Source organism: Solanum verrucosum, unplaced genomic scaffold (genome assembly GCF_900185275.1).
Source record: "Solanum verrucosum unplaced genomic scaffold, falcon-dt-bn FXZP01000296.1, whole genome shotgun sequence".
In the NCBI taxonomy this organism is placed as follows: domain Eukaryota; kingdom Viridiplantae; phylum Streptophyta; class Magnoliopsida; order Solanales; family Solanaceae; genus Solanum; species Solanum verrucosum.
In genome coordinates, this window is record NW_026020470.1 from 1,661,295 (window position 1) to 1,678,048 (window position 16,754).

At 36.3% G+C, this 16,754-nt stretch overlaps 1 protein-coding gene across 1 annotated transcript; it reads right to left on the bottom strand.

The window, feature by feature from the left end:
• Positions 1–9,639: 9,639 nt before the first annotated feature.
• LOC125809028 (zinc finger protein VAR3, chloroplastic) lies at positions 9,640–16,130 on the bottom strand. Its single transcript, XM_049488701.1, is given in 6 exon segments — positions 9,640–11,514; positions 11,617–11,715; positions 13,156–13,355; positions 13,357–13,440; positions 14,978–15,095; positions 15,685–16,130. Coding segments are annotated over 6 exon segments (2,607 nt in total). The 5' UTR covers positions 16,077–16,130; the 3' UTR covers positions 9,640–9,800.
• Between the last annotated feature and the right edge of the window lie 624 nt (positions 16,131–16,754).

Genomic DNA, 16,754 nt, shown 5'->3' on the forward strand with positions numbered 1-16,754 from the left:
TATGAGCTAAGTGATGATATAGCGACTTGTCCACACTGCCAGAACTATCCTATATCATGTTGGGATATAGAACACCTCAACTAAGTGGATCCACTAAGTTATGCCCGAAGGCTCTAAGGATTCATCTAAAAGGTATGATCATGTACCCATGTTGGCAAGACATGGTTTATGGGGGTTGTAAGTTGTCTGAACTCTCCCTCGTATCGGTGCTCAATACTACTCCCAATAATATTTACCTTTTCTCAATGTATAAAAACATTACTCTTTCTCTGGTTTGAGATAATTGCTCAAGTATATATCCTCTTAAAAGAGGTAACTGCTCTAAATTAAATCTAAACTCATTACTTATTTAGAAATCAAAGTTTCTCTTTTCTCACTGTAAAAATGATAAATTTGGGAGTCAATAATTCCCTTAAGCTTTACTCAAAATGCCTCTTTAAACTTTCCTCAAAAATTCCTTTTTACTTTATGAGAAAAACAATTTAAGATAATTATTCGGTTAAAAAGATTCTCATCAATATCTCAGTGAATACTTCAAATAATAGGGTTCATGCTGAAAAAATAGGCATCAATAATCAACTCAAGAATCTTAACACATAATATATAGAAACTCAAGATTTAGGAATAACAACTCAGAATTCAACAACGAACTCATCTCAAAAATTATCAAATTTAAGGTATAACCCTAGATTATTGATTACTGATAGAAAGTAGATGTAGGGCGTGAGGACAAACTCAATCCTTACATACCTTGGAAGAACAAAGTTCTTGGAGAAATCGATGAAAATCAAAGAACGATAGAAAACCCTAGCTTTTCTCCTCTTGAATCCTTGCTCTAAGTCTTTGAAGTGTTAAAGAACGTAAAATAATGTTTTGACACTATTTAGACCTTAATCAGGTGAAAAAAAGTTGAGAGTTAGGCTTAGAGAGGGTGGGAAAAGACTGAACTATCCTTTTCAAAAGATGTCAAACACTATCCATGGGACCATCTACAGGTCGTGGTTTGACCCACGGAATATAGATCCCATCCGTGGACTCTATATTGAGTTTTTAAGCCTCAAAAGTTCATTTACGGGTCCAAATGATGGTCAGTAGGTCCACCTACTACCCGTCGGGTGGATCCGTAGAATTTGGGTCCCAAAATTTAACCCCCAGTACTCTAACAACGGCCTTACAGGATGGGTCGTCGTTCAACCCACGGCCCGTCGATTGGGGTCGTCGTTCACAGACACAGAAAACTCTGGTTTGGTAGTCTTTGGTAAAACGGTCATAGAGTTTTACTCCAAACATGAAATGAGACAAACTTGGTGGCTTTGGAAAGAGGATTCAAAGACCTTTAATATAGTAGGTCATAGACCACCTAATTCATTATGTGCTGGGAAATATGATCTTTTGAAGCTGACCTAAGTAGAATCTTATGTCAAAACTTAATCGAAAATGAAGATTTCCACTCAACTTTGTGCTAGGGGTTTCTTGTGACCTCAAATCATACCCAAATCCATTAGAACACCAAATAAATGACATCTACACATATGAGTAACTTAAGGATCACCCGATCAAATTTTACAGGCAATTAAAGAATTGCTCGGAGCTTAGCTTAGAAATTTTTGGGGTGTTACAAAATGTATTGGAAAACTTGAAAGAAAAGACATCTATTTCATAAGCAATGAAAGAGAAAATCAATTCAAATGAATATAAATGAAATAATTGAAAGGAAGCAATTGATTTGCCTTTTCATCTACCGTGGCTAGACAAATCCCATTTTTTCTTTTGGGTATGTATTAATTTTTCTAATTTATCATATTTATAAAATGTATATTTATATTTTTACACTTAGATGTTCTGATATAATATTTGTTTGGAAGACAAAACAATTATTCAATGTTTCATGGGCATTAAAGTTAAAAGAAATAACAATTAAACCACATTAAAAAGATGAAAATGATAAGTTGGAAATCATGTATTTGGTCTAGTTTAATTTTCATTTTTATTTTATTTAAAAATTTAGTAAGAAATTTCTTAATTAAAAACTTTCTGAGGGGCATTTTCATAATGCAGCTTTGAACTTACAATCTTTTCACTTTTAATATAAAATGATGATTAGTAATGTACTTTACTTAAGTAAAAAATAAGTGAAGGGCTTTTTGTAATCCAACTTTGACACATGCATTGCACGTGTGGCCCATGTGAACTTTTATAAGCCCATTAGAATGTTTAAAATTTTATGAAAATATGTGTTTAATAAATAATAACATACATCAATTACAAATAAATCTTCAAAAGTGTAACAAGAAACACCAATGGTAAGTTTTGAAATTTTGTTAGTAGATAGAAATTTTTTAATTAAGTCATACATGACTAATTTGAGCAAAAATAAAAATACAGGCTTACGACAATAAGAAATTTAAAAGAATTAAACTAAAGAAGCCCAATATAGAGTAAGTACAAAAACTAAATGGGAAAAAGCATAAATTCCCCTTGAACTTGTCTGAAAAGTCAGTTACACGCTTATACTATCACGGTGACCTATTACACACATTTACTACTCAAAAGTGAACTTATTACAACCTTGAGACGTGTAACACCACTCTCACATTATATGGTATATTACACTCGCTGCCACATCAGTGCTACGTTAGCGCCATGTCATAAATTATAATATTTTTTCTTTTCTTTTTTAATTAACTTTTCTTTGTTAACTATATTTTACACTAATTAATCCCTAATCAATTATTTTAATTCTCTAATAATTATATCTTCTTCATCACTAATCTCACTCATGTTCAATTCTCATTTCATCTGAAAATCATATTCGGCTCCACCTTCACTATTAATTTTATTTTTCACCACCACTATATCACCTTCAATTATTCTTCTTCTTTGTCACCCAACACTAAATATCACCATTATCAATATCAATTTTTTCTTCTTCACCACCTTCAATTATCTCTTTTAATTTTTACCACCTGTCACCCATCACCACCAAATCCATAAAACTGATATCGCCACCAAACCCAAAAATTGATCAACAACTAAAATTTCTATAACAAAGTCAAAAAAATGAAAAAGATAGAAACAATGAACCGAAACTTTTCTAGATAAAATACAATTACTCACTAACAAATCTATGGAAAATAACCTAATTGCGAATCAAAAAAAATTGTGCTTGAAGATTGTGATAAAAAAAAATAAAGAAGTGTGATGAAAATAAATAATGAAGAAGAAGAGGAAAATGGTTGGGTATGAAGAAGAAGAAGAAGAGGTGTGTGTGTGGGGGGGGGGGGGGGGGTGAAAAAGAGGATTCTAATTTTTTTTTACTTTAATTTCAAATTGACGCGCCTATTTTTTTTTTATTTTTTTTTTTGCCAAGTCAATTTTAGGGGTAAGAAAATTCACTTTTGAATAGTATAGGTGTGTAATAGGTCAATATGATAGTTTAAGCATGTATCTGACTTTTTGGGACAAGTTCAAGGGGAAATTTATGCCTTTTTCCAAAAATAAATACAACATACACATCCTTCTTAATACATAAATCATAATTTCTTGAGCTCTTGTTGACGCCTTCTTCCATAACCAAATAAAATTCAAGAGCTTTTTTATCGAGTTAAACTAAAACATGAATCAAATATTACAATGATGATATTAGCGCTTCACTACTTTAAATATTATGGAATAAACAAGATAATCTTGGGTAGGTGTCAGATGAAACAAAAAAAGTGAATTTATACAAATAAAGATGGAGGAACACCAAAAAAGATATCATAAAGTTTTATAATAAATATTTGGAGGTTATGAATATGAAAAACATGAGGGTTATGAATTTAAGAATAACAACTAAATAGGTAATTAGATATGAATTATGTAGGTAAATATTTAAAGCAAATTAAATAATAATAATAATAATAATAATAACAACAACAACAACAACAAATGCAGGAGAAAGAAAGATAAAGCATGCAAATGATATTTGTTGTTTCAATTTGTCACGATCCAAAAATACACGTGATGGTACTTGTCTATTTTAACCAAGACAAGTCTGCCTCAACCCAACGAAATGAAGGAAATTCGAAAAGTAAAGGAAGAACAATATAAAAGCGGAAAATTGATTCATTCTATTATAATCCCAAAACCTAGTTGTCACACCACTAGGCTACCTCCTAGACGTAACACGGGACTTAGGATCACGAATGATCCCAAGCTAACCCTGAGTTTGACATATATCAAGTATACTAAAAATGACTAAGTAAAACATGTACTATGCAAAAGCAAAAAAACAGTGAATAACTGAAAATGGAGAAAAACCCAAATAGTCTGAATATAAGTGAAATAAACTAAGAGTTTAATGTTGACTGACCCAACACTTAACAACTCGAGATGAATTTACTACTGTGTCTGAAAAGCCTCTAACTGAGTTGAGTTGTTGGGACATGCCCCCTACATAGACTGAAAACTGAATATAAAGACTAAAATGGAAAGCATGTCTATTGTCCTCGAAGTATGAGGACTCACCACTGAAGTTGTTAAAGTCGGGCCAAAATTGATCTAAGCGTGGTCTGGATGCTAAGTGTCTGAACCTACATCATGAAACGATGTAGCGTAAAGTATGCGTCAGTACTTGGAATGTACTGAGCATGCAGGATATAGATACTAAGCTAAATAAAAGATATATAAGTTGAACAATACATAACTGAACAATGATGTAATTTAAGCAAACATATAGATACTGAAGTATAACAGAAAAACTAAACTGAATGCACTGACCAAGTACTAATCATGAAGATAACATGTTGAACTGATTACTGAAGTAAATGTTGAAAACCTAGTCAATACACTAAGAGTCTAACTGTGGGAGCTACTATTTAACCGACATAAACCACGTGAGCTAAACGTGGAGTTCGATATATATGCCCTATCGGGAGGACCTAATATACCTTACTAGGGGTATAAAGGCATGAATGTGGCGTGATCACTGATACTGATGCCCAACAGAGGGGACTTATAATCCTACGCGGGCACGTAATTCTGGGACTATGAGGGTACGTTGAACCCTAGTCCAACTCGGTGCGAAGTCTACTCCCAACTAAATACATGTGAAGCTAAGATGTGTTACATATTGAATAGCTCAAAATACTGACATGCTAACTGAGAATGCAATATTTATATACTGAGAATGTGATATTTGAAATCTGGAGCATGATTTTCTGTTTAACTGACCTAGCAAGTATAATTCATGAACTAAGGAAATTACACAAACTAGGATTCTGAGTTTTACACAAGGAATTAAGCAATGTTTCCAAGAAAACATGTTATTTAGACTATGGATACTATAGCAGCTGAAATCACCACAATTCCCAAGATTATACAAACCCTAGGTCTAAACAAGTTATGTGGAATCAAGGAACTGACTGAATTATAGGGACCTAGTGGATGAAAGGAACTCCCTAGTGAAATTTTACATACCTCGTGACGAAATCTATGAAGAAATCCTTTGGATTTCGGGGGTGAACTTTGAAGAACATTGTTGCTTGTTCTTGAAAGAAACTGGAGCCTCTTTCTCTTCTTTTTGTTCTAACTTGGATGATTTTTTGGAGAATGAGGGTTCTGGGTATGTCTGACTAGATTATTAGGCTTAGATTGAGTAAAACGACGTTGTTTAGGCATCAAACGACGTAGTTTAAGTGCATAATGCACGGGGAAAAGACCAAAATGACCCTTGACTTCAAACTGATAAAGTGTCATCTAATACGGGACTGACGGACCGTCGTTTGAACTATTGCCCATCAACTGGGTCGTCGTTTGTGCTCTGCTCGACAGGGCTTCACTAAAATGAGCATAACTTTTTACTCCGAGCTTAGATTTTAGCAAACTAGGTGGCGTTGGAAAGAGAATTCAATTTTCTTTCATTTGATAGTTTATAGGCCACCTAATTAATTTTTTGCTAAAAGATATGATCGTTTGAAGTTGACCCAAAAGCCATTTTTCTCTAAATAGTTGTTGACCCTTACCTACGGTCCGTAGGTCCAACCAGGGTCCATACTGGTCGGTTGTGGGTGGGATCAGAGACCACCAAAACATGGACCCCAACGACGGGACCCCACCTACGGATCGTGGGTCCATCGATGGACCGTGGACCACGGTCATAGGTCTCATTTTTCGATCCTGAAATTCCTCTAAGTCTGGGACTCACCTATGAGACCTACGTACGGCTCGTCCGATGAATGAAGAACCATCCTGGTGAACCGTCTCTAAGTATTGGAACCTTGACTCTTACGGGAACTTGAACTGGCCAACCATGGCCCCACCTACGGTCCATGGGTGGTTCCTTGGTACTGGCACCAATTTTCTAAAAAACTAGGATTTTCTCCCTTATGAGATCCGAGGTGTTACACGTGTACAAGCCACTAATACATAAAGTGCCAAATTTAAAGATAATTACAAGTCTCGATGTCTTTGTTTCTCAAAAAGAATAAAGCATGAAATAATGAACAAGAGGGTCCGCCGTGATGAAAAGTAGCTACCTCTCAAAGTTCTATAACAAGTCTCAAAATGGGAGAAGAAGAAGAAGAGAAATCATACGGTACTAGGCTCGGAACCTACACAAGTGTAGAAGCAAGGAGTTAGTATCAACCAACACGGTACTCAGCAAGCAACTTAATAAACAAGGCAAACTAGCTAGAAATCGAATATTCCTTACATCCCTAACCAAACCTTCTCAAACAACAACCTGCATAGAAATCAACCCAATCTAACAATTTCACAATACACAGTTTACAAGGCTTAACCACACATTTCAGTAGTCACAGTTCAACAACCAACACGTATCAAGTATGACTATCACAAGGAACAAGTAGATCAAGTAAAAGCAACTAGTAGATCAATCACAAGTATAAGAGTGCATCATATCACAATAGTCAACTATTGTCGGAACCATTTTCCTTCAGCACAATTCCACTAGCAGGAACTATTTCCCATCGACTTTATATCACATCACTAGTCGGAACCATTTCTCTTGGACTTTTTATCATATCACTAGCCGAAATCATTCTATTTGGCTTTATATCATTTCATTACCCGGAACTATTTCTCTTCAGCTTTATATCATATCATTATCCGAAACCATTTCCCTTCGGCTTGATATCATATCACTAGATGGAATCATTTTCCTTCGGCTTTATTTCGCATGTCTCATCACGGTGTACAACAATTAGTGTAAATAATTAATTTACACGGTAAGGAAGAGACAACAACTTAAGCAATTCAAGTCCACATTCATGTCATTAAAGCATTTTATAAATCAATCAAATAGAGTCCATAACAAGGCAATTCAAAAAGCATTATAATCAACATGTTGCCTTAATACCCTTTTTATTCATTACGATTAATCAAGTAGAACAATGAACCATTCACCTCATGCTCATTACTCTCCAACACACACAATGAATGGAAATGCACAATTTTACTAGATTTACAAGGCTTAGAAGCTCACTTGCCTTAATTCAATCAAATAGTCAATCCAAGACTTGAGTCTTCCCTTTCCGAATAACGTCCAAAGTCACACAATCTATTTCTATCAAGTAATCATAATAAGATTTTGGATATAATAAACACATGCCATATACTTTGAAAAAGGTTCAATCAACTCAAAAACTTAATTAAGAAGTTTGAGTTTGAAAATCTTTACTTAGAAATATTACCCAATGCATTTGGAACTCATTAGTGAAAATCATTTCAAAAAAAAAACTTAAAATCAGTTCACAATCACCATTTCAGTTTAGAACTCAAGTTATTGAAGAACCATAGTATTCGCCAATCAAAACCCCAAGTTTTGATGTTCTAATCCATAAATAATCAAAGGGAATTGAAGTTTTAGGATCACAAAAGCTTACTCAAATGACATAGCACAAGAAATTTCTTCAAAATCACCTCCAAGATTTTACAAAGCTCAAAATGAGAAAAATAGCTAGAACCCGGAAAATGGCAAGTCTAAAACCTAGTCTGATGTCGTAAAAGAGAACTCTGGCTTGCAAAAGTGAACCCCGGATAAAATCCAGCCTTCGCGATCGCGAACAGACCTTCCTAAAGCAAAGGTCGCAATCACGAAGGTCAATATGATTGACCTCTCGCGAATGCGATCAATGCTTCGCTAAAGCGGATCGTCCATCGCTAAAGCAAAGCACACAAACACCAAAAATAATAGCCAACTCTCAAATCATCGAAAGGACCCTTAAGATTCGTTCGGAACCCTGTACACACAAACCATATATGCAATATGACTATACTTAACGTTCCAGGCTCAATGAAACCATCGAAACATAAATCTGAGGTTTCCTTGACTCGACATCTGTAAAAGTCAGAAGAAAGGAACATAACTCCTAAAAAGTCTAAATCAAGCTCATGACCTCTGAAAATTCAACCAAGACATCACTTAGGTCTAAATCATCCCCCAAATCCATAGAAGATATACTAAGTTAGGTATTTTAAGAGGAAGAAGAACACAAAACTTAAAAATGCATAGTTTAAAAATAGGGAAAAAGGACAAATATACCCTCAAACTATCGTAAATGGTATGCAGATACCCTCCATCATACTTTTGTGACATTAGTGCCCATGCCATCCAAAAACTAGTGCACATATGCCCTTCACTATAATGGAAGATTAAATAGGGACATATGGCGCAATCTTATCCGTCGATCCGATATTTAATAAATGACGGGTCGGTGGATAAGATTATGACACGTGTATGCCCGTTAGTATAAAGGGTATATATGATCTAGTTTTTGGACGGCAGGGGCATCAATGTCCCAAAAGTATAACGGATGGTATCTGCATACCATTTATGATAGTTTAGGGGTATATTTGTCCTTTTATGAAGAGACCCTTCTATTTGTAACCAACATATGATAGTATGAATATGTATTAACTGTCTTATCAAAAAAGTCACAACCCTTCGAAATTGTCACTACTCATCGAAAAAGTCACAATTATTTTGAAAAATTGCAATCATTAGGAAAAGTCACAACCATTAAATAAGAAAAAGTATATGTTTTAAATATTATTTAATATAAAAATATATATATCCACTAAATTGTATATTTTAAGTTGAGATTCTTCCGAAAAGAGATGATTAATCATCTGCTTCTCACGTTCCGTGAATAGCCGGGACATTGAGGAATATCCAGAAAGGCAATTCGGGAATCGGCCTGATTCTATCTCTTTTCGTTCGGTTTGAAGAAAGGAAGGATCCCAAAGAATCGATCTTTCTTTTTGTTGAATCAAACAATAATTTAATAATCAAGTTATGAAATGTATACGCAGTATAGAAGATATATATATATATATAACGCAATTAGCTACAGATACCGTGAATAAGCCATAAAAAGTCTGTGAAGTTGCACATTTTTAGTTTATTGCCTATTATTTACATGGAGTTGTTTGGTAGCTAGTTAGAATTTTACAATATCAATAATGTAGAAATTAGTTATAGTAAATTTATATATTATTTTATGCAGGGTTAATTATTCATATATTAGTTATTCCACCTTTGATCTTGCATAAAATAATACAATGCCTTGTAACTTATACATGTATTAGTTATGTAGATTTCTAAATTGTCAATCAAACATTGTATTAATTTTATACATAAATAACTTATTTCCTATCTACCTAGCAGGCATGGTATAAGTTATACAAAAATTAATACATGAATAACTTGTTTTTTATCCAACTACCAATGAGCCCTTAGCTTGAATGCTTTGAAAAAATCTGGCTTGCAAAAACTTGGGCACCGTATCTGTGTAGGTTCATTTATCACTATTGTCCCTCTCTCTTTTCATGGGATCAGAAGTCACAACGGGAAGATTTCTCCGGTACTGAGTAGATGTCAACCTTCTCTCAAGAGGAGTTTTCCGCTTACTCACCACAAATCTGTTAACTCCCTTGCGCATTGGCATAATAGATGGGAAGTCTTCATCTGGGATTTGACTCAATTCAGATATGTCTTTTATCTGAGCAACACGCTGGAACCACCTCTCAGCTTTGGCTTCTTCAGACATGTCTAACGGATCTGTTTCCTTCACAGCAGACCCCTCCAAACTCTTTCCTGTCCATCCATTTCTGACGTTCTGTTTTCTAGGCAGCTTGGTTGAACCTACTCCCAAAGTCTCGGCTGGGGATACATCCTCGTTCACGGAGTTTCTTCTGTCTTTACTATCAGTGTTGCAAGCATCTAAAGCAAGAGAGGTTTCAACTGAATTTCCAACACAAGGGACCCCCTCATCCCTGGAGAAATTTGGACTTGCAAACCTTGAATTCGTAAATTGATCAACAGGAGTCTGTGCAGTGATAGTATCTCTGAACAAAAACCCAGGATCATCTGACTGTTGATGTGTCTCTACATCTTCCTTCTCACAATAGGTTTTGGAAAGAGGATTCATGGGTGATCCCTTGTGATCTGAGTTGCTGAATGTAGATGAAGTTCCAACCCTGGACAGAGAGGATGAATCTGTGATATGTTCCTGTTGTGTGTCCATTTTTGCAAAGTAGCCTGGAGGGAAGGGAACAAATGGGACAAAGCTACTGTTGTTTGCTTGCTCCATGGCCACTTGTCTTTTGTACATTGGAGAAGTCAAAGACCGGTCTTTCTTCTTGCTAACTACAAATCTATTTTCTCCTTTACGCATTGGCATAATCTCTGGGAAGTCATCATCGGAGATGGAACTCGGTAAGTCTTTGACATCATGCAGCTCCGCGATTTTCTTGAACCAACTTTCTGACTTCTCAGCTTGTTCTCTCTCTTTATCCTCACTGAGTGGGTCATTTGACTGCAACTTCTCCATGGACTTCCCAAAGTCATTTCCAAGACTTGCTGAACATATTTGGTGACTAACCTCAGGAGTGTGAGAGACACCAACTTCTTCCTTTACTTTCTCATCCATCACTGAAGTTGGATTATTTTTCTGAAACATGTCTTTTGGTAATGGCACAAAAGGAACATAGTTAGAACCTCTTCCACTATGGTGAATGGCTGACTCACTATTTTTGTCTGCAGCAATGCCCTTATGACTTTTTCCAGATATTTGATCAATATTCTGCTTCATTGATGTGTCAAGGATACTATGTGCACCACCAGTCAAAGTGTTACCTTCTGGGATACCATTGTAACCAAAGTTTCTTTCGTATTGAGTGTTGGCCAACCTCCTTTCCAAGGGTGTTTTCCTTGTGCTCATAACAAACTTATTTTCTCCTTTCCTTGGCGGCATTATTTCAGGAAAGTCTTCATCAGCTGCTGCACTATCCATATCAGAGGCATTGTTCATCTGAGAAATCTTAGAAAACCACCGCTGTGCCTTCTCCTCATTCTCAGCCAACTTAAGATCAATTCCATTTGGATACGCACAGTTCCCATTGTACCCATCCTCTGCACTGGAGTGGGTAGTTCTAGGTGAAGCCCCAGCTGGTCGTCCGAAGTCGCATCTCAGGCAGACAACATTTCTCCCATAATTGAAGAAATAACATCTGTGATATCAACGTTATAATAAAAAAACATGTCCTACATGATAATGATTTGCATAGAACTAATGACTGAAATACATAAACAAGAGACTTATTAGTGCTTACTGAGGGCATTCCCACTCCCCGCCTGTCAGCTGTCTCCTTGGTCTAGGTTCCTCACATTCAAGGCATTTGTTGTTTCTTGCAAAGTTCATGAAATTGCACCTGTTCAATATTCATGCAGACTTGGACCGTTAAAGATCATCAAAGTACAAGAACCAACAAATTAACAAGCTTAAGAATAAGGGAAGGAAAAGGACAGAAATAATTTTACTTTGGGGTCAGTCCACACATTCCCTTATTTGGTAGAGCTAGAGCTAGAAGTATATGAAAGAAATAGCTTGAAAGACAACAAAAGTGTGTTAGAGTGGGTAAAAAATCCCACATTGTTTGGGGAATGGACTAGTGGTCTCATTATATGGACTTGGGAAATCCTCTCCTCATGAGCTAACTTTTGGGATTGAGTTAGGCTCAGGTGTCATATCTTCACATGGTACTGGCTCCACCCCCGTTTGGGCTCTCAACCCACGCTCCAATTGGGCCTGGGCATGAAGAGAGAGTTAGAGTGGGTAAAAAGTCCCACATTGGTTGGGGAATGGACTGGTGGTCTCCTTACATAGACTTGGGCAATCCTCCCCTCATGAGCTAGCTTTTGGGGTTGAGTTAGGCCCAGGTGTCTTATCTTTACCAAGTGGAAAGTAATATTCAACTTTCTGTCTAAGCTCAGAAGGACTGAAAATGTTGATCCGAAGTGGTTGCATACCAAATTCCATTTCAACCATAATATTTATGCCAAAGAACAACAGCAGCACCATATCCCTCTCTTATCTCCAAATTCTAGACAGGACTAGGTAAGGTACTACAGTATCCACACATCCATAAGATTACTTGACACAGTAACCTAAATCAGCAGATTTCTAGAATAGATTCTACATATTCAAGTCTTTACTCATGGAAAACAAGACGTTTAATACAGTATAAAAGGTGAGGAATAAATAACAAAAAGGAGACATAAATTATATACTATATATTAGTCTTATGATTATTTCAAGCACATTGGGAACCTTTTATGCATGAATATTAATAGGAGAATATATTGCTTTTTGATATCCTAATGGAATTCATCAACAAAAATGGACCACTAAAAATGGGATTTCCCTTCTTAACTCGGTGGATAATGGACCCGCCCCTCTACCCTTCTCCACTTAAATACTGGGCTTCGCTTTGCATGGTGTGGGGCTTGAACCTGCGACCTAAGCCACAAATCCTCCACCTTTTGCCACTCGAGCTAGGCCTTCGGGGCTTGGTCCAAAGGGCGGGTCACAGACGGATTTCTCGGTTATAAAAAAAATATGGGATTTCTCTCATATCCTCAAGATATATCTTTTATGCATGAATATCTTTAATGTATGAATATTAATAGGAGAGTTAAATGTTTTTTCATGTCCTAATGGAATTCACCAAAGAAAATGAAGGGTCACTATAAGTGGGATTGCCCTCGTCTCCTAAAAAGAATATGGTGCCACAAAGCTGAAATAGTAACAGACTACAAACCAATAAAAATTTTAGAAACAAGAAAGGCCAGAACAAGACAATTGTACATACTTTTGGCATATCCAGTCGCCTCTCTTCATTACAATATTTTGTCTAATAGGCCTTGATGTTTGTCCATATCTACCTGAAAAATCATATTGCTCTGCAGGAGGCAGATTCACTGCTGGAGCTCCGCAGCTCACTTCAACCAACTCACGCAAAAGATTCCGGCAAGATGATTCTATAAGTTCCCTGCTATAGAGGGAGTTTTTTTTCTGAAGAAACAGTGAGTTTACTCGCGTAACTTAATATGTATTTCATGAGATCAACTGTGTTAGCGTTGTCATGATCTAGCACCTGATATTTGAATCAAGATAAAGTTTCAAAAAGACAATAAACAACCAAAAAGTATGAGGAAAAACAATGTTCAGCAACACTATATCAGATGTGTACTTAAAGATACAGTTGTTTCAGTAACTCAAAAAAAAATGAACAGAGAAAAATTGTTGATGCAAGCTCAATATAGTATTTCCTTCAGTTTTCTCCAAGGAGTCAAGGAATAGTCAAGAGGTGTAAGAAGCAAATTACAAGACACAGGATAGCTAGAGATTACTTTGGCCAGATGTATTACTTCCTAGAGGATTAATTCAAAGGAAGAAAATCAAATTCATTAAACAACGCAATTGCATCATAAGACACCTATTTTTAAGTTTAACTACCTAAAGTTCTTCAATGTAAAAAACAAAAACAACTTGGAAGTCATACCTAGGAGTTCCATCTTAAAGAAGGAAACCACTCGGCACGGAAATATCACACAAACCCTTCGACAGATTACAACTTTTTTTTAAATATCACAAAGCATTAAAGTTCATAGTGAAACTGGAGGGTTTCCTGCAAGTGTTCCTGCAGGGGATTCATCAGTGATAGAGAGGAGATTGTCAAATTTTATCAGAATCTGTATATAGAATTAGAGATATGGAGATTTCCATTCAACCATTGATCAGGTGTTGTTATCAGTGAAGAAGACAATTTAATACTACAATGTCAGTTCAGTGAGGCTGAGATTAAAGAATGTGTCATGGCATCTGCGCGGGACTAGGCACCTGGACCGGATGGATTCACCATGGAATTTTTCACCAATTGCTGGGAGATAGTAAGCAAAGAAGTAGTGGCAGCAGTTCAGAACTTTTATAATCAGACCATTTTTTGAAAGGAGTTTCAATGCCACATTCATAGCCTTGATCCCAAAAAAATTGGGGGCCAATAGGTAGCATATTAGCTTAAGAGGTAGCATATATAAGATCAACTCAAAATTGTTGACTGAAAGGCTGAAAAAAGTCGTTTCAAAACTGGTAGATGCACATTAGATGGCATTTATTGAAACTGGTAGATGCACATTAGATGGCATTTATTAAGGGCACACAGATCATGGATGCTATTGTGATTGCAGTTAACAGGATTGTAAGGCACCAAAAGAAGCATTCCCTAGCCTCAACCAAAGTAAAAATTGGGCATCAACTTAAGTTCTACCAACACTCACAAATACAATTACCTTACTACATCTAAATAAGCTTAAGTATCAAAAATGTCTCATCAAGTTAAGTAGTTTAGCTTTGAGCTTAGTTGAGGTCATCAAAAGGAAGCTCAACCTTGAATCGATCCAACTTTGCTTAGTTTACAATCAAAACATAAAATTATTTTAAATAGATATAATGAGCACAAATGTAACTGAACCCTTAAGCTTATTTCCAAATTGATTGGACTAAGTAAATCTTATATTAATCCTTCTTTTAATATGTACAAATCCTTCAAATTAACTTATTTGATGAAGGAACCATTGTAACGACAACAGAATACTATATTGTACCGTCAAATAAGAATAGCATGTGCTTACAGTGCTCCCGTCAATACCCAAGAATGCCCTCATTCTTCTTGCCGTCTCCAGAGCACCTTTGAACAAAAATGGTGTCCCATTTGATACAATGGCCTCAATATCCCTCCTTGAAAGCAACCTGCATTACATGAAACAGATGCACACAAAGATGAAAGTAATGTTTATTTTATCTTACAACTATCTGAAACCTACATTTCAGTGTTTTGTCAAAAGCGAAGTGCTTAGAACAGAATTTATATTTTGGAGAAGTGTTAAATTTTCTTGGCATAAAGATTTCAAAAATCAAACATTTACAAATTTCAAGATTTGATCATTAGTAAATTTAGATGAATCAAATAAGTGATATACAAGATATATTCAATCTTCAGCATACATACTCGCATAGAAATGCATGAAATACTTCTAAATAATACCCTCCCATACAAACTTAGTCAAAGGAAAATGGCATATCTACATATATCCTTGATTATTTACTTCCGTATCCCACTCTCTCTGTCCTCACTCCATTTGATTCCTTCTTCCTTGTAATATCTTCATATAGGCCTCTGAATCATTACTTAACAACCAATACTCTTGCACATGCTGCAAACAAAATAATCCTATAACCTTTCTTAGTTATGTCATATACTATTTCAGTTCTTACGAAAGGTAACATTGTTGAGAATTCCCAAACAGAGATAGATAAAATTTAAGATATGAAATCAAACCCTATGAAATTTGGGCGATCCCGTGCAAAATCTAAGCAGAGGGTAGCAGCACGAAGGAAGTCTTGGGACAAGTCCTCGTATGCGACGAAGAAGTCCTCCACTGCAGGAGGTAGCTGGTCATTGCCAGTAAGAAGAGTAATTAAGCTAGGCCACTCAGGCCAAGGGTGGGAGGTGAAAGAAGAAGAAGAGTCGAGTGGGGTGTTATTATTGATGGGCTGGGCATGGAATTGTTGTTGAGAGGGTGAAAGAGGGGATATATGGGGGTGACTGTAGACTGTGAAGCGGCGAGAACCGCATGCCAAACGACGAAGGTGGAGGAAAGAGGGGCGTCGTAGGTGATTGAGGAATGTGGGAAATGGAGTGGCGAGGAGGGAGATGAACCTCGAAGCCATGTTTGGGGTTTTGCTAAACCCTCGCTTAACAGAGACGGAAAATGGCTTCTCGCCTAGCGGATCTACGATAGTTTGGGCGAATACACACCATTCGATGATAAAAATGAGGTAGGGGTGGTCCCCTTTTTGGTCAACCAGTTTAACCACATTTTTATTATATTTATATTTATATTTTTTTATTTTATTTAGGGAAAAGGTCAAAAATATCTTCAACTTTATTTTATTGGTTGACTATGCCCTTACCATTAAAGTGAAGTTAGTTTTGCCCCTACCGTTACAAATTTCACCATATATATCCCTCATTTGACGGAAAGCCTCAAATCAACTTAATCAACCCGAATCTTAAAAAATGACCCATTACCCATTTTTAAACCCATGCCTGACCCCTCTAACACTCATTTGCAATTCCTCATTTGCCTGTAATTATTGAAAAGGATGAACAAAGGGAAAATAGGGAAGGAAGAAGCAATAACTTCAGCCTTTGTTTTCCCATTTTTCTGACCAGCCTCTCCTCTCCAAGCTGCTATCCAGCCACCAAACGACCCCATTTTTTCCGTTTCCATAGCCACCATCACCCACTTTCCGGCCAGCAACCAAACCCACATGAAATCAGCCCACTCCGGCGGAAAACCCGTAAACCACCTCACAACCAGATGCTAACTCCGGTGAACCAGACCA